General features: G+C 38.8%; 1 protein-coding gene across 3 annotated transcripts in view; it reads left to right on the top strand.

Annotated features, from left to right (window-relative positions):
* Window positions 1–1,374: 1,374 nt before the first annotated feature.
* ZNF674 (zinc finger protein 674) overlaps window positions 1,375–19,526 on the top strand; it is a 45,502-nt gene continuing 27,350 nt past the window's right edge. Inside the window, exons 1-4 of one of the 3 annotated variants that reach the window (XM_004483953.4) lie at window positions 1,381–1,489; window positions 3,840–3,884; window positions 11,077–11,203; window positions 11,520–11,612. In XM_004483953.4, coding sequence (XP_004484010.2) covers window positions 3,870–3,884; window positions 11,077–11,203; window positions 11,520–11,612 — 235 coding nt within the window. In that variant the 5' untranslated portion in view covers window positions 1,381–1,489; window positions 3,840–3,869. Of the gene's footprint in view, window positions 1,490–3,839; window positions 3,885–4,632; window positions 4,764–11,076; window positions 11,204–11,519; window positions 11,613–19,526 lie in introns of those variants that run through there. The other 2 variants (XM_071213280.1, XR_011647988.1) reach the window with 2 other exon arrangements.

Below are 19,526 nucleotides of genomic sequence, written 5' to 3'. Positions count from 1 at the left end.
GAACAGCATGCCCTTTCCCCAGGCTTTGCTCAGCCAAAGCATCAGCCCCTTCTCATTTTGTGTAAGTACCTATTCTTGTAGAATCAGGATATGGGAAGTCTGGCCAGGACCATAAACCAGATATTTTTATACTGTCCTCAGGAGACTGAGTCACACTATCTCTGTTAACCCTTTCCTGTCTTGTGAAAGTGATCTCTGAAAAGGTTATTAGGTCAAATCTACTCTACAAAAGAATAGGTGCGTATTTTCAAAGCTGACCATCATTTTCACATGCACCTAACATTCACAGTGGGTGACCATTCACATGTCCAAAAGAAAAGAGGTTCTTTTCCTGATACTTATGGACACGGCTAGCAAAGCGTCACTTGCCAGAACAACTCTGGCCTTAGGTGGCAGGTTTGGTCTGTGACTCAGCCAGACCACCTGGGGAAATGCGAGTTTACCTGCAGAGGAGAAAGGGAGAGAAGGAATACCAACATGTATTCAAATGAAAGATTAAATGTGCGTAGGATTCCATGACTGTCTTTGACCTTGAGCCTATGAAGAGTGCCTGACACGTGTTGGCTCCTGCGCAGGAGGTATATAGGTAAGACCCTGTCACGACCGGTCTATGGGGACCTGCTTGGTGACCAGGCAGGAGAAGCAAGTCCAGAGCACACACTTGGCCTCTTCTCCGCCACCCCAGACTCTGACAGGAAACATCTTTTTAGCAGGCTATGCTACCACTGGCTAGCATTCTCAGAACAGCTGTCTGCTACCATCTTTTATTTTCAAAAAAGCAAAAATCAGATTCTCCCTGGGCTTATGAGGTCCTAGAAGCCGGAGATCCTCAAATTCTTATATGACAATCAAGCATTGGGGCTTCTCCCCTCATTTCTGAGGTTGCTGGCCCTTCTACCCAGCTCCGCAGACCCTCTTCCAAGACGTTTCCGAAACTCAGCGGGACCCCAGCTCTCAGCAGGTTCTGAGCCTGAAACCAGAGTCCAGCTCTGTACGGAACCCAACGCCGCCAAGATGGCCGCGCCCGTTGTGCAGCTATCGAGGCACCAGGAGCGGCTATTTTTCTTCTTATTCCAAGGACCTAAAGGAAGAGGAAAACGTGAGGGCGCGGGAAGCAGGACCGCTGCAATATTCCGCTCTAAGCCCGCTCGCTTCTCGCAGCCCAGAGACGTCTCACCAGGTCCTCTGGTCTTTCGTATGACTCGTCGCATATTATGGTCGCAAGCGCGTTTCTTTTTTTCCCTTTCTTTTCTCCTTGGACACGGCCATCTTGTCTCAGGGCAAACCCGGTCGGAATCATTGTCCTTGAATGGTGCGACGCTGGCTATTGGCAACGCTGGGCCTCCAAACTTCTACTGCGCGTGCGCACAACCTGGAACTCTGGCTTTCGGGACCGGAAGCAGACGTGCTTTAAGGCCCCGGGAAGGTGGTTCAAGTTCAGGCTGCCGGTTGTTATCCGGTCCTCAGATTTCGGGTTCTTGGTAGCCAAGTAAGGGCGGAGGACGCGTGGAGGGGGACCGTTGATGATGGGTTTGAATGTGGAGCATTGGAAGGGGTTGGGGTAATTGCTTAGCGCCCTTGCGGGAGTTGAGTGACAGAGGCGTGGGGGGCGGGTGAGTGTTGGTGGGCGGGGCTGCGGGGTCAGAGATTCATTCATTCGTTTATTCATTCAGCGAATATTTACTAAGTGCCTAGTAAATGCCAGGCACCGTCCAACTTTTCATAATGACCCTTGATATAGGTATTAGGGTTAACTTCATTTTATAGGGCGAAACAGGTCCCGGGACCTAAGTAACCTGCCCAAAGTCACATAGCTTGTATTTTTCTTTCCGTAGAACTTGTCACTTTGTAACTTACCCTATAGTTTATTTTCATGTTTACCGTTTGTCTTGCCTGCTAGAATATAAGCTAAGCATGCGCGGGGAATCATGAGATTTTGTTCACGGATGCATTTCAAATACTAGAACTTTAGAACAGGTTCATAGTGGTTACTCAGTACTTATTTGTTGAATGAATAAAAGCGGCGGAGCAGGTACTCTGGTTGATTCCAGAGCCCAGACTCTTACGAAGTAACACAGTGCTTAGCACACTGCCTTGAGATAACTGAGCTCTTAATAAATGTTAAATCTTAAACTAGAATGAAGCCCTGTGCCTCAAGTAAAACAGTTGCGTTTTACTCACCTTCTCTCCCTGGAAGGTAGCATAAATGGTTGCTAACTGAATCTCACTGTGGAGTTAGTATCAGAAGGATGGTGGGTCACCTCCACTGGGGAAGGTGCCCTAGTGTCATGCCTGCAAGGGTAGGATCAGGCTGGGAAGGATCACTACCAGCCACTGGGGACGCCATTATGCTCCCTTCTTTTCTCATTGGTTATTTCTGGGCTTAGTTCTAAAGCATCAACATCCTACCTGCCTCTAGGGGAAATGCTGAATCTCCCTCCGTCCTGACTGAAGTGCATGAAAATATTTTTAAATTTTTAGTTCAGAGTGGTCTCTAGGTGTGCTGTCATCTAGTTCTGCTGCCTCATTTAGATGGTTAATAAAACTGGCCTTGAGAAGATGACTTGTTTATCTATCCATTACTGAATCCTGTTATCAGGATGCTGCCACAGTGATTGCTGCAGTATAAAATGGTTATTCTGCAGAAACACTCCTTTCTAAAACTTCTTTTGGGGAAAAACTGCCAAACCAGGAAGAGCCTGAACCAAATTTAAAATCATGCAAAAGAAGGTAGTGATGGGAGCAGGAGGAGGATGGTGATGGGGCCAGTGAATTGTGGAGGGAGCATGTGGGAAAGTATAGTAGTTTTCAGCTCTAAATGTAACTGGACTGTTAACTGCCCTCCCCTGCTCTCTCCCTTCCCTTACTTCAGTGTTCTGAGCTCTGGTTTGTTCTCCTCCCATCAAATCATCCCAAGCGATCCTTTTCCTCCTGACTTTGCTGAGGACACCTAGGGCTCAATGTGGTAGACATAGGTGATTTGTAATATGTTTCAATTTTTGACTAGTAATTAATGTTCATTGTCAAAAATGAAATGTAGGGAGCGGAGGTGGCTCAAGCCATTGGATGCCTCCCTCCCACATGGGAGGCCCCAGGTTCAGTTCCCAGTGCCTCCCCCCAGAAAAGAAGAGGAGCACGCAACAAACAGCAGATAGGGAGCATAAAAGAATGGGTGTGGGGGGGAGGTGGGAATAAATAAATAAAATAAATCTTAAAAAAAAAGAAATGTAAGTAAACAGAAGAAAGTGATATCAGTGCTCAAAGGTAATTAATACCAACATATTAATAAATGCTCTTCTGGATATCACGTACATACATTTTGCCTCACAAAAAAAATGGGATCACATGGCATTTGATTTTTTTGTATCTGCTTTTTAAACATAGATATGAAAAACAAAATTCCAAAGCATTTTTAAAGCCTGGCAGTGTTCCTGTTTTTTATTTAATGAAATTCCCTTTGCTGAACATTTAGTTTGTCTTCAAATTTTTGAATCTTGGAACAACTACAGTTAGCAACCTTTCAGCTTTGTGACATTTATAATAGTTTTATTATGATAATTTTCTAGGAATAGAATTCTTGAGATAAAGGAGGTATCATGTTGTTAAAGGCTTTTGCAGTAGATGTCTTTTAATACATCATACATCTGTCCAGTAAGAGAAAAAGAAAAACTCCATGTTCAACATTCATATGGTCTTAGCACAGTCCCAAGGGAACAAGCTGGAGCTTTGAGACCATGTTCCAGATCATTGTCCCCTGGGTGCAAGGAGTTTTCTAGACTGGTGATTGTGGTCTCATGGCTTACTCAGTGATCTCAACTCTCCTAATTCTGCCTTTGTAGATCTTCATCCTTTCTCCAGAGCAGGACACAATGGCCACGTCCCAGGTGAGTTCCTAATTTACCCCCCAACTTTTTTCCGAATGAACTTGGGGCAGCTTTAAGGAATCTGTATTATAGACCTAAAAAAAAAAACTATAGTCCCCTCTGTTCTGGCTGCTTTCTTTTCAACCTATAATTGTCACGTTTCTCCAGTCTTATACCTCTCCACACAAAATAAAAGGGGGGGAATGGGGAAAAGGGAGGAGTGAAAGAGAGGGAGAAAGAAAGGGAGAGAAAGATAGATGACAGAATCGGTGCACAACTATGATTGTTCCAAATGTCATTTATTGCACACTTTGGGTGGATTTATGCTTTATCAATATGTATCAATAAAATTGATTCGTTAAAAAAAAGATGATAGGAAGACAGAGACATAAGAGAGACATGAAGAAAGGCAGAAAGATGAAAGAAACACCAACAGAAAGAAAGAGAAAGGAAGATAGAAAGAAAGGAGGGAAGGAAGAAAGGAAGAGAGAAAGACAGAAACATACGAAGACTGGCAGAAAAACTGAAAGAGAAAAAAAGGAAGACAGAAAGAAAAAGCTAGAGAGGAGAAAGATGTATAATACTCTCTTTCATCTGCTTCTTTCTCTGGGAACTGCACCTTATCTTTTCTTCAATTCCAGTTCATATTGTTTTTTATTATGTTTAAAATAGTAAAAGTAAATTCATATATTTTTTTAAAGATTTATTTATCCTCCCTCCTCATTGTTTGTACTCGTCTGCTCTCTGTGTCTGCTTATCTTCTTTTTAGGAGGCATCAGAAACCCAACCCAGGACCTCCCATGTAGAAGGGACGTGCCCAATCACTTGAACAACCTCTACTCCCTGCTCGTTGTGTCTTTTATTGTATTTCCTCATTGCGTCATCTTGTTGCATCATCTCATGTCTGCTCGCTGTACCAGCCCATTGTGTCAGCTCGCTGGCTTTCTCATCTTCTTTAGGAGGCACCAGAAACTGAACCTGGGACCTCCCATGTGGTAGGCAAGCGCCCAATTGTTTGAGCCACATCCACTTTCCATACGTAATGTTTTAATATGCATACAAATAAAACAGAAGTCAAAAGATCCCTATTTCTTCTCCCAGGATCCTGTTCTTCCTCAGAGATGCCCACTGTTAACAGTTTTGGTATAGCTGGTATAGATGCATTTGCAACAATATAATTAATGAAAAACACTTACATATGTACTGTATGTTTGTTTTTTCACAAATGCCATCATATTCCCATACCATCCCTTTTCCACCTGATTATATTCTGGATGGTATTCCTTGTCAATACATCACTATTATTTCAGTTCCTATTTCTTAATAAGATTGTTTCATTTAGTTATCCTTTGATGGATATTTAATACTCTTACAAACAGTAAGTTTGCCTCATGAAGTTTTCTGTGTATATATTTGTTGAATAGTATTTATAGAGGATAAGCCCAGAGCTGGATTTTTGAATAAAAGATATTCACACATTAAATTTGCCCTCCTAAATCCTGCACTAATTAATACCTTCACAAATTTGCAAGACCAGGTAATTTCTCTATTCAAATTTTCCAGACTTTTGAAAGATGTAAAGGTACCCAGTTTATTTTACAAAATGACTTAAACTTATATTTGATAAAGATACTATGAAAAAGAAAACTATAGACCAGTTTCACTTTGAAATACAGATGCCAAAATTGTAAAACATTCTCACTAGGACATTAATAAATTGAAGTGCACACATTTTAAAATAATATGTATGCATAATAAAAAAGAGAAAAGGTTTGTTCAACAAAAGGAGAAAAATAATTCTTCCTCTCATCTATCCCTGAGTTTCCTCCTTTAATTTCCTATTCATTCTTCCTTAGATAATGTCTGCGTATCTATTTATCTATCTATCTAGAAAAACAAATCTGTTTTCTCTTTAAAAAAAACAAATTTGAGCACATTCTGGTCTTTTCCTTTTCTTAACAGTCATCCTAGTTCACTGCATACTACCCAAGATTTACTCAACTGTAGCATTATTGACATTTTGGGCCAGTTAATTACTTGTTGGGGGTGCTCTCCTGTACGTTTCAGGATGTTTAGTCGCTTCCCTGGCCTCTACCCTCTAGATGCCAGTTGCGCCCCACCCCCAACACCTCCTCACCCCCAGTCATGACAAACAAAAATATCTTCAGACATTGCCATATATCTCCTGGGAACAAAAGTGCAAAAGACTGAAAACCACCGGTCTACCCATTCACAAAAATGGCTGCTTTACACCCCATTGGGTGGAAATACCATTTTTTATTTACCTTTCTCCCAGTTGTAAACATTTAGGATATTTCTAGTTTTTTGCTACCATAAACAATGTAGTAGTGAATATCATGTACATTCCAGGTTGTATAGGTGTGAAAATAACTGAGAATGACTTTCTAGAAGTGGGATTTCTAGATCAAAGGTTATGTGTGTCTGGAATTTTGATTCAAGGTTATTAAATTGCCCTCCAAGTTTGCACTCCTAGCCACAGTATAATGCTTTCCACCTAAAAAGATAATCACACTATTTATCCAACTTTAAAATTTTTGCCAATGTGGGGAGAAAATAGTAATACAAATTAATTTACATTTCTTGAATTGAGTAAAGAATCTTTTCATTGTTTTAAAAGCCATTTGTACTTTTTTTTCCCAAACATTCTAGTTGCTTGACCATTTTTTCTTGGATGTGGCATTACTTTGATTGCTGGACTGCAGCTCTTTATGTTAACTTAAGTAAATTAGACCTCTGTCATGTATTATTTCATAGTTTGTTATTTGTTTTGAGTTGGCTTATTATGTAACTTGAGAAGTAGATACCTAAATTGTTTTAATATGTTTGAATTTAACAATTTCTTGTGGCTTTTAAAATTTTTGTGTATTGCTTAAAAGGCTTCTGGGACACTGATGGAAGAGGTGGTTGATGTGGGAGGAGTGGGGCGGGTAGGGAGTGGGGTACATGGGGACCTCTTATATTTTTTAATGTAACATTTTGTGTGATCTATGTATCTTTAACAAAAGACAACAAGAAATAAAATTTAAAAAGAGAGGCTTCTGAGAGTCAAGATGATAAAAATGAGTTTTCAGTTATGTGAGTAAATGTCAGTTAGGAATGATGGTGGCACAGTTGAGTCTCCTGGATGGAAACAAAGTTAAACCCCAGTACGTTATATGAAAGTAAATTCTAGATGGATTAAAGAGCAAAATATATATTTTAAAAAATAGATTTAAGAATTTAGGGGGATATTTGGATAACCTTTCTCTGCATAAGAAACATTTAAAAATAAGATGGGAAACCAAGAAGCTATAAAGGTCATTGAATTAGACTGTGTTAAAGTGTTAAACTCTGTACAGTTGACAGACATTTGAGGCTAAGAGAACATACATGCAATGAATATGATACACAGGATTTATATAGAGAAAACAAAATGGTGATAAGTAAAAAGACCTATAAGCAGTAGAAAAATAGAGACGAAACACGACAGGTAAGTTATAGGAAAGAAGGGGCCATGCCATGTGAAAAGATGTTTGCCCTCCCCAGGTTTCAGGTCAGGAAACTGGGCTCATTTTTATTCCTCTTTTTCTGTTGCATTCCAATAAATGAAACCAATCTCTGTTCTACAGTTTGTCTTTCCTACTGACTTTCTAAATATATATATACTAAAAAACCAAACTTGTGCATGGGTTGTTTTTTAACAAAAATAGGAACATACTATGCATATTCTAAATTTTGCTTTTTTTGTTTTATTTGACAAAAATATCACAAACATCCTTTTGTGCCAGTCAATATTTTTTAAAAACGGCAGTTGTAATTCCATACCATAGGTATAACAAGTGAACCAGTTTGCTATTGATGGATATTTAAGACTGTCTCTCCTATTTTTCTCTTGCTTTATCTTTTTTTCTTTATTTTTAAAGAAATTTTAGATTATGTAAAAGTTTCATTGAAAATATAGGGAATTCCCATATACCCCACCCCCTCCCTCTCTCACACTTTCCCCCATTAACAACATCTTTCATTAGTGTGGTACATTTGTTACAATTGATCATATTGAAGCATTGCCACCAACCATGGTCTATAGTTTACATTATGTTTTACACTTTGCACTGTACAATTTTATAAGTTTGACTAAATGTATAATGGCCTATATCCATCATTGTAATATGCAGAACGATTCCAATGTCCCCAAAATGCCCCATGTTATACCTATTCGTCCCTCTCCCTCCCCTCAGAACCTCTGGTGACCACTGTCTTTTATATCAGTGTTACAAGTTCTCCCATTACTAGAATAATGCCCCTATTTTTTGCTAAGACAAATAATGCTACATTGGGCATTCCTTATGTGCATATAAACATTTCAATAGAATACAGCCTTAGAAGTGTAACTGCTGGTTAAGATATGAGAAAAAAATGCATAGGTACTGCTAGGTTACCTGTCTACCAACCGCCTATGAGAGAGATCATTTTCCAATACCCTCCTGAATACTGGCTCTTATCTATCTTTTGAATGTTTATTAATCTCATAGGTAAAAGAGTATCTTATTGTTTAATTTGAATTTTAGTAAGGTTTAGAATCTTTTTCATATGTTTATTAGCAAAGTATATTTCTATTGCTATGAATCTGTCTCCCTTCTCTTTGGTTGTCTTATTGAGGTATAGAGTAAAATTCAAGGAAGAGCATTGCTGTGTTAAAGGGTATTTTCATGTAAATTTTGATGTCTATTAACCAACTTCTTCCCCCAAGAGGCTGTTAATGGTTTATAGCTTCCTTGGTGTTTTTCTACATACTTGGCTGCAGTGGATATTATCAACCTTTTTAATGTTTAAAAATCTGAAGGATGATAAATGGGATGCTCTTATACATTTATTTCATGTTCCTTCAGTTATTAGGTTGTGGCCTTTTTCTCAATGATCTGTTAGAATTTTAGTGCATGAAGGAAGTTAGACCATTGTTATTTACATTACAATTTTCCCCCCACTTTGCTATTGCTGTTTAATAATTTTTCTATGGTTTTCTTTTTGCCATTTATAGAAAATACTGATATTTAGGTAGTCATGATTATAAGTCTTTAGCTGTACATCTTCTGAATTTGGGAATGCCTTAAAAATGCTTTCACCACCTCAAGGTTATAAAAATATTTTACTTATGTATTTTATGATTTACTTTACACATTTAAATCTCTTATCCATCTGTAATTTATTTGGGCATTCAGAGTGAGATAGGAAATCCAGTTTTAAAGTGGTTGGGTTTTTTCTCTTAAATGCTGAGCCATATTTCTGGAATTGTATCTTTTCTGCAGTGATATGAGATGATACTTTTGTTATGAATTAAATTCTCATATGTTTGTTTGTTTGTTTGTTTTTTGAGGTACTAGGGGCCAGGGATTGAACCTGGGACCTTGTATGTGGGAAGCCAGCACTCAACCACTGAACCACATCGGCTTCCCTGAGTTGTTTTTTTCATTTGTTTTGCTTGTTTTTTGTTTTTATTTTTCAGGAGGCACTGGGAACTGAACCCAGGACCTCCTGTGTATGAGGTGGGTGCTCAACCACTTGAGCCACATGTGCTCTCTTCTTTGATTTATTTTTGACACTGGATAATGTAGGCTCTGTTAGCAGTTTCTACCTTTCACCGTCATCGTCATCATTATTGATGTTTAACATTGAGTATGGGGTTGACACTTCCTCCTTCCTTCTGGAAAAATGTCCTCGAATTTTCTTGCTTTCAGTTTTGTGTTTCTGGAAACTTGATGATGATGGAATGACAGCTGTATTACCGGGCAACTTTACTTACAGTAAAAATTACCCCTATTTGGCAGTAAACAAACTGCATCTGGACGGAGAGGACTTGAATAAACTATAAATAGCTGGTGGGAAGCACTGATTTGGGTTTCCGAGTACATTGTAACTGTTGTTACTAGGTGTGTCCTTTCCCGGGATCCTGGAAGCCATGTCTGTGGGACTGTCACAAGAGATTAGTGTATGGAGCAGTTTAGGGCTTCTGAGCCAGGCAGCTCTCTGTACTGACCCTTAAGCTATCACTTGTGTATGTGTGTGTGGGGGGGAAGGAGGTCAGATGGCAGTGGATTAGGCTGCTAATAGCTACTGGATTGCTCAGAGAACGCCTGCGGGAGAAACATCTCCAGCACTGCCCTTCTGGCACACTATATTTCCTGTCTTGTATTCTTCAAAGCAGAGCAAACTGGTGCCAGCCAGCGATAGCCTGTTTAGGTCTTTGAGTACAAAATGTCTCTTTGAATTTAAGACTACCAAATGTGAGGAAGACAGGATAAGATCCAGAGTATAACGAGATGGGTTATTGGTCTTTGATAGGAATTAGGGCACTTACAGAAGTGAGTCCTTGTTTGCTGGTGACAAGGACCAACACAGATTGTTCACCTTTTGCCTCAATCTCCTGACCAGGCCAAGCACAGACCCACCAACTTCCATTCTTGGTCTCATGATTAATTAAGATTAGAATTGTTTGTTCTACCTCCATATCTCTTGTAAAGCCTTCTCTGTCAGTCCCAAGCAGAACCAACAACTTCTAGAATGTTGCACTACCTGTACCCAGTCATACAACTCTCATTGACCGTGTGAGGCAGGTCTTTGTCCCTCCCTCCCTCCCTCCCTTTCATATATATGTTTGAAATTTTTGATTGGTTGTCTTTTTTCACTCTACTAGACTGAACCTCCTTGAGTTCTGGAGGTGGATTTTATTAATCTTTACCTTCTCAGGACTTATCAGCTTGGTCTCTCGTCAATGAATATGTGTTGAATGAATGAATATCCAGGGTAAGATACTTATAACACCCTAACTCTTTGTACTATAAAGTTTCAAATAATTTCAGTAACATAAGCACTCTATAAAATACTATGTCAACTTCTGAATGGGGAGCAAGATAAAAACAAGTTTACACAGAAAGGCCATACAGTATAGTATTTAAAAATATGGACTGTGAAATCAGGCCAGGTGGGTTTTATTCCCTATTGACTAGCTGTGTAACCCCAGGTAAGTTAGTTTTCACTCGATGGGCCTTGCTTTTCTTATCTGCCATGTATCTCCTAGGGTGGTTGTAATGATTGAAATCTTTAATACATGGAAATAAGTGCAGGGCACATAGTAAACCACTTCACGTACATGAGATATTACGTCCCAGTCCCTTATACTAAACACTTTAGGCTTAAAAAGAATGTGCTGTTACAGGAGTCATTGACCTTCAAGGACGTGTTTGTGGACTTCACCCTGGAGGAGTGGCAGCAACTGGACTCTGCTCAGAAGACTCTCTACAGAGATGTCATGCTTGAGATCTACAGCCACCTGGTCTCAGTGGGTGAGGGACCACTCCTTAGTGTGACTTAGAATGCACCCAGTAGTGTCTTCCTCTCTAGCTGCTGTGAGCTTAGGGTCTTCTGAAACCCTTCATGCGTGTGGGCTTAAGGCTCACTGTCAAGAGTTTATAATCCCTTTGGACAAGAGACAGGATGTTTATGCCCTCGCCTTCCATGTGAATGTTCTGGACTGAAGGCCCAATAGCTGTTTTCCTTGGCACATGTTGAGGCTGTACCATATCAGCCTGCAAGGAGGAGCTCGGTTCTGGAATGTTTCCATCATTGATAACAAAGTCCTGTGTCATTTCCCCTGAACAGGATATCTGGTTGCCAAACGAGATGTGATCTTCAGATTGGGACAAGAAGAGGCCTGGATGACAGGCAGAGAAAGCCCATTATGGAGCAGTCAAGGTGAGCCCTTACCTGGCAAGTTAAGCTAGGAAGAAGAGGACTTTGTTGGTCTGTGAGAGGTTAGCCTCTTGCATGTGCTCAGGAGCTCTTCTCAGGACCCTCAGACCTTTGGAAATGACTTGGGTATAAGGAAATGAACTATTATAACAGCCAAATGGGGCCTCCCCCTGCCACCTCTTGCAGTCTCCATTTTCTTGGCTTGGGGTTAAACAGTGTGTGACCACTATTTAGATTCCATTGCTACCTTCCAGCATCCAGGATTGCTAGTGAGAAGTGCCAATCCCATTTGCATACCTTTCTCCACCCTCTTCTCTGGGGGGGCATTAGTATTTTTCACCTCCTTTTTGGGCTTTTGCATTTTCATCTGGACTAGGTGTAGGTATCCATGTTTTCTCTTTGTTTGGCATACTGTGGGCTATTTCAGTCTGGAATTGTAAGTCTTCTTTTTCATGTCAAGGAAATTTTCTTATGTGATTTATTGGGGTTGGATATGGACAAAAAACTTTGATATTGACCTTTAATTTTACCATATCAGATACCTACCAGGTTCTTGTCTGCTTTCACTTTGCTTTCACTTTGTGGCTAAACAGTATAAACCTTGGCACATTTTTCTCTTTTCTCTTTTTATTTCTTCTCAAAAATCTGACTTGACTTTACCTCTTATAAGATTCTACCTGTTTTCAGTTCTTCCCACTCAACTATATATGTATATATATATTTTTTTGTTTTAAAAAATAAATGAGTTGAGAGGACTTAACTTCTCTGATGGAATGCCTTAGTAGGCAGTATTTCAATCCTGAGTGGATCTGCTTTTTCCCTTGTTTTTTTTTCCTCGATCTGGGCACTTACGGAGATCCCGGAAACTTCAGGTGCTGAAGTGGTCCATTACCAAGTCCTTTTGGAGTGCTGTTACTCCTCAGAGTGTGAGTGTGGTCTGTGGACCAGGCACATGGGTATCACCTCCCCTGAGCTCTCATTATTAATGCAAAATCTCAGCCCCACCCAAATCCCCTGATTTAGAATCAAAACTATATTTGAACGTGATCCCCAGGGGCCTGTTGTACACTCAAGTTTGAGAAGCCCTGCTTTGTGGAGCTGAGTTTCAGACCTCCACCTACAGTGAGTCACTGGCTCTGCTGTTCTGCAGGTGACTCCCCAGATGGTTTTCCCAGGGCCCACTGCTCCTCAGCAGACAAGCCCACTCCCTGCTTTAGAGCTCCGTGTGCTGGCTTGTAGGGCTCCCACCATGCTGTGGCCTCTCCCAGGAATGTTTTGAATTTTAATTTCCTCCTTATTGATCAGTGCAGCCCTGTATCTGCTGCCTTGTTGAAATTTGTCAGGATTCCTGGTCTGCTGGTAGCATGCTTCCTCATTTCCAATGATACCTTGGAATGGTAATGGATGTGTGTCATTGATTCTTTACAATGATTTCAGTGGTCTCCCGGAAGGGAAGAAGAGCGAACCCAGGGGCACAGACTACCCTCTTGAGTCAGAAGTCTTTTATATTAAAAATTTCATTTTATTAAAATTAATACCTGCACACATTCCGTCAAAGAGTGAAGAATAGAATATATTTTTTAAAAAGTGATCTTAGTGGCATTCCCAGTCATACTCTTAAGGGCAACCTCTTCTGAATGTTTCTGTCTTTAATTCTTCTGGTGAGCACCTCCATGTGTACTAGGTAACAACTTTAGACCTGTGTTTCTTGAATTTTCAATTTTATCTTCTGTTTTAGTTTCCTGGCTGTTAAAATAAATAGCATGCAGTAGATTGGCTTAAACAATGGGAATTGATTGACTCATGGTTTTGAGGCCATAAGTCCAAATCAAGGCATCACCAAGGCCATGCTTTCCCCCAGGATACTGTGGCATTCTGGGGCTAGTTGCCAGTAAACTTTGGTCCTTGGCTTTTCTCTCACATGGCAATGCCCATGGTGGCCTCTCTTGACTTTCCTTCTGTGCCCTTTTACAATTAAACTACTCCTTAGACCTGATCACTTTTTTTTGTTTTTCTAGTTTTGCCTTTTCTAGAATGTCATATAAATGACATGTGTCTGGCTTCTTTCACTTTTAGGTTCATCCATTTTCTGGCATGTCTCAGTAGTTTGTTTCTTTCTATAGGTGAGTAGTTTTCCAGTATGTTTATCAGTTTATCCATAGATCATTGGTATTCGGGATAATCACGTATTTGTGCATTCATCACTTCTGTCAGTCTTAGAGCACTTTCATTATTCCAGTAATAATAATAATAAATAAAAAACAAACAAAAACTCATCACCTCTTAAAATCTCTATACTTCCACTGCCATACTTAGCTGCTGTTCTTTATCATTCTCTCTAGTATATTTGTATTTATATTTTGTAAAACACTTTTATATGTGCATTACCACCCATATCCATGTTTTACATGAGGTTTTACTATCTTAGAGTCCCATGTTACAGCTTTTAGCTTTTCTTCTAGTAATATACATGATGACATTAGAATTTCCCTTTCAACAACTGTCATACCTATACAATAGAACTGCTAGTTACAAACACCATGATATGCTTAGCCATTTCTATTCATTTCCGAAGATTTACAAATAGCCTCTATACCAATTCTGCACAGATTAACCCTTAGCTTTCCATTCTCTACCCTACTTCTATTTTCTGGTGGTCTGTATTTTAATTATTAAGACCATGAGTTTGCACAATATGTTTAGTTCATAATAGCACAGTCATACAGTATTTATCCTTTTATGTCTGGCTTGCTTCACTTAATATAATGTCCTCCAGGTTCATCCATATCGTGATATACTTTAGGACTTCATTTCTTCTTAATATTGCATAATATTCCATCATGTGTATACACCACAATTTGTTTATCCATTTGTCAGTTGATGGATACCCTGGCTGTTTCCAACTTTTGGCAACCATGAATAATACTGCTCTGACCATTGGTGTGCAGATGTTTGTTCGTGTCTCTGCTCTCAGTTCTTCTGGGTACACACCTAGTAATGGTATTGCTGGGTCACATGGCAAGTCTATATTCAACTTCCTTAGGAATTGCCAAACAGTCCTCCACAGTGGCTGTACCATTCTACATTCCCACCAACAGTGAATAAGCATTCCTATTTCCACATCCTCTCCAACATTTACAGTTTTCCAACTTTTGAATGGTGGCCAGTCTAATAGGTGTGAAATGATATCTTGTAGTTTTGATTTGCATTTCCCTAATTGCTTCTGAACATGTGAACATTTTTTCATGTATTTCTTCACCATTTGTATTTCTTCTTTGGATAATTATCTTTTCAAGTCTTTTGCCCATTATTAATTGGGTAGTTTGTCTTTTTATTGTCGAGTTGTATGATCTCTTTGTATATCATGGATATTAAACCTTTACCGGATATGTGATTGCCAAATATTTTCTCTCATTGAGTTGGATGCCTTTTACCCTTTTGACAAAGTCCTTTGAGGTGCAAAAGTGTTGAATTTTTAAGAGGCTACATTTTCTTCTAGGAGTTTTATGGTTATTTCTTTTATATTTAGGTCCTTGACCCATTTTGAATTAATTTTTGTATAAGGCATGAGATACAGGTCTTCTTTCTTTTGGATATGGATATCCAGTTCTCCCAGCATCATTTGTTGAATAGACTCTTTTGGCCCAGCTTGGATAGCTTGACAGCCTTGTCAAAAATCACTTGACTGTAGATATGAGGGTTTATTTTTGAGTTCTTGATTTAGTTCCATTGGTCAATGTGTCTGTCTTTATACCAGTACCATGCTGTTTTTAACCACTGTAGCTGAGTAATATGCTTTAAAGTCTGGAAGTAAGAGTCCTCCAAATTCGTTCTTCTTTTTTAAGCTCTTTTTGGCTATTTGGGGCTCCTTACCCTTCCAAATAAATTTGACAATTTGTTTTTCCACTTCTGCAAAAAAAAGGCTATTGGAATTTTTATTGGAATTGCATTGAATCTGTAAATCGTTTGGGTAGAATTGACATCTTAACGATATTTAGTCTTCCAGTCCATGGAATGTCCTTCTATTTATTTAAGCCTTCTTTGGTTTCTTTTAGCAGCGTTTTGTAGTTTTCTGAATAAAGGTCCTTTATGTCCTTGGAGAAGTTTATACTTAAATATTTGATTGTTTTAGTTGCTATTATAAGTGAAATTTTTTTTCCTGATTTTCTCCTTAGATTGCACATCAGTAGTGTATAGAAATGCTATTGATTTTTGTGTATCAGCCTTGTATCCTGCCACTTCGCTGAACTCATCTATTAGTTCTAGTAGCTTTGTTGTGGATTTTTCAGGAGAGTCTAGATATAGGATCATATCATCAGTGACTAGTGAAGAATTTACTTCTTCCTTTCCTATTTGGGTGCCTTTTACTTCTCTATTTAGCCTAATTCCTCTAGCTATAACTCTATCATGATATTGAATAACAATGGTGACAGTGGACATCCTTGTCTTGTGTCTGATCTCAGCAGGAAAGATTTCAGTCTTTCACCGCTGAGTACAATGCTAGCTGTAGGTTTTTCATATATGCACTTTACCATATTTAGAAAGCTTCCTTCTATTCTTAAATTTTGGAGTGTTTTAGCAAGAAAGGGTCCTGTATTTTGTCAAATGCCTTTTCTGTATCAATTGAGAGGATCATGTGATTGTTCTTCAATTTATCAATGTGGCTTATTATACTAATTGATTTTCTTATGTTGAACCACCCTTGCAGACCTGGGATAAAACCCATTTGATTGTGGTGTATAATTTTCTTTTTCACTAGGGAATTTTAAAAATATATTTATTATTACTTTTTTAAAAAGATACTTAGATTACATGAATGTCACATAAAAAATATAGGGTATTCCCATATGTCCCACTCCATACACCTCCCACACTTTCCCCCATTAACAACATCCTTCATTAGTGTGGTACATTTGTTACAGCTGATGAACACATTTTGGAGCATTGCCACTAAGCACGGATTATAGTTTACAGTGTAGTTTACATCCTCTGCCACATAATTTTGTAGGTTATGGCAAAATATATAATGGCCTGTAGCTGTCATTGCGATGTCATTCAGGATAATTCCCAAGTCCTGAAAATGCCTCCCTCTCCCTGCCCTCAGAACCTCCAGTGGCCACTGCCTCCAAGTTCTTATGTTGCTAGAGTCACAGTAAGTCTATAGTAGAATGTAGTTCATTACCACAAAAAGCAAGTAGTAGGTCTATTTGGTTTTGGATTCAGTTTGCAAGTATCTTATTGAGGATTTTTGCATCTATATTCATTAGAGTTATTGGTCTGTAATTTTCTTTTTTTGTAGTATCCTCTGTCTGGTTTTGGTATTAGGGTGATGCTGGTCTCATAGAATGTGTTTGGTAGCATTCTTACCTGTTAAATTTTTGGAAGAGCTTAAGCAAGGTTGGTATTAGATCGTCTTTGAATGATGGGTAGAATTCACCTGTGAAGCCATCTGGTCTTGAGCTTTTCATCTTTGGGAAGTTTTTGATGACTGTTCCAATCTCTTCACTTGTGATTGGTTTGTTGAGGTCTTCTCTTTCTTCTAGGGTCAGTGTAGGTGGTTTGTGTGTTTCTAGGAATTTGTCCATCTCCTCTACATTGTCTAATTTTTTGGCATACAGTTCAGGGAATCCTCTTATGATCTCTCTTATTTCTGTGGTGTCAGTGGTAATGTCCTCCCTCTCATTTCTGATTTTATTTATTTGTGTTTTCTCCTTTTTTTTTCAGTCTAGCTAAGGGTTTGTCAATTTTGTTGATCTTCTCAAAGAACCAACTTTTGGTTTTGTTAATTCTCTTTATTGTTTTTTTTTGTTCTCGATTTTATTTATTTATGCTGTGATCTTTACTATTTCTTTCCTTTGGCTTGGTTTGGGATTAGTTTGCTGTTCTCTTTCTAGTTCGTCCAGGTGTGCAATTAACTCTTCACTTTTAACTCTTTCTTCTTTTTTAATGTAAGCATTGAGGGCTATAAATTTATCTCACAGCACTGCCTTTGCAAGTTTTGATATGTTGTGTTCTCATTTTCTTGTGGTTTTGACATGTTGTGTTTTCATTTTCATTCATCTCAAGATATTTGCTGAATTCTCTTGCAATTTTTTCTTTGACCCACTCATTGTTTAAGAATATGTTTTATAATCTCAATATTTTTATGAATTTTCCCTTTTCCATCCATTATTGATTTCCAGCTTCATTTATGATCAGAGTAAGTGTTTTGTATAATTTCAGTCTTTTTAACATTTTTGAGACTTATCTTGTGACCCAACATATGGTTTATCTTGGAAAAGGATCCATGAGTACTTGAAAAGAATGTATATCCTGCTCTTTTGGGGTGCAATTCTCTATTGATGTCTGTTAGGTCTGGTTCATGTATCACATTATTCAAGTTCTTTGTTCCTTTATCCTCTGCCCAGACTTTTTGTCTAATAATGAGAGTGGTGTTTTGAAGTCCCCAACCATTATTGTGGAGATATCAATTTCTCCCTTCAGTTTGCCAATGTGTGCCCTGTGTATATTGGGGCACTCAGGTCAGGTGCATAAATATTTAGTATAATTATTTCTTCTTGGTGAATTGCCCCTTTTATTAATATGTAATGACCTTCTTTATCCCTTATAACAGTTTTGCATTTGAAATATATTTTGTCCAATATTAGTATTGCTACTCCAGCTCCTTTTTGGTTATTTGCATGGATTACCTTTTTTTAACCTTTCAATTTTAGCCTGATTGTGTCCTTATGTCTGAGGTGGCTCTCTTGTAGATAACATAAATGGCTCATTTTTTAAAATCCATTCTATCAGTCCATGACTTTTGATTGGAGAAGTCAGCCCATTAATATTTAATATTATTACTTTTAAGTTAATATATTTATTACTGTAAAGTAATATGTAATACGTAAATTAAATACTTCATTCTTTTGTCCTTTGGCTCTCTGTTGTCATATCGTTCTGTTGTCTGTCTTCTTACCCTTTAGTTTACCCTTCCTAATAATCTTCATTTCTAAACTCTTCTCCAAATCTCTTGCCCTTGTTTTTTCCTTTCAGGCTACAGTACTCCATTTAGTAGCTCTTGTAATTCTGGTCTTTTGGTAACATATTCCATCAGGTTTTGTTTGTCTCTGAAGACTTTGAAGTCACCCTCATTTTTGAAGGACAGTTTGCTAGATATAGAATTCTTGGCTGGCAATTTTCTCTTTCAGTACCTAAATACATCATACCACCTATTTCTCACCTCCATGGTTTCTGATGAGTGGTTGGCGCTTAATTTTTTAATTGCCCCTTGTATATGATGCTTTTTTTTTCTCTTGCTGCTTTCAGAATCCTCTCTTTATTTCTGATATTTGTCATTCTGAATATTAGGTATCTCAGGGTAGGTCTGTTCAGATTTATTCTGTTTAGGGTGCATATTTGGTTCAATTTATTCTAAGTCTTTAAAATTGCCTGGCTTAAGTTATCAAAATCAGGCCAGGGACTCACTAATGGTGCACCAATTTTCTCCCAGGTGTAGGATATAGTGAATACCATAAACAATTTCCCAACCTGGAGAGGAGATGGTGCTTGTCTGCACATCTTACTACAGAGGTATTTCAGTTTTGGCTTTCCTGTGTTACTGTGTTGGATCGCCAGAGAGGAGATTCAAAGTGGGCTCTGCTGGCCAAATTCACTGAAGAAAAGCCCCCAACTTTCCCTCCCTTTCCCCTTGAAACAGCTGACAGGGAGGAAGATGTCTGTTCCCCTCTCACTTGGCTGCAGTGAGCCAGTTGTTTTACTGCTGCTTAAATTCTTGTGGGTGGGGGAGGGAAGCCCATCTCTGCCACTGCAGGGGCTTAGTAACTCTCGTTTGTCATTTAGGCTTCTTTGTCTCTCTGTCCCTCACCCTCCTGGGAGTTGTGTAGCACAATCCTGGTCTGCTGACCCCCAAAGCAA

This window comes from Dasypus novemcinctus, chromosome X, assembly GCF_030445035.2.
Source record: "Dasypus novemcinctus isolate mDasNov1 chromosome X, mDasNov1.1.hap2, whole genome shotgun sequence".
In the NCBI taxonomy this organism is placed as follows: Eukaryota; Metazoa; Chordata; class Mammalia; order Cingulata; family Dasypodidae; genus Dasypus; species Dasypus novemcinctus.
The sequence above is the reverse complement of the archived record's forward strand: the minus strand, read 5'-3'. Positions and strand labels throughout refer to the sequence as shown.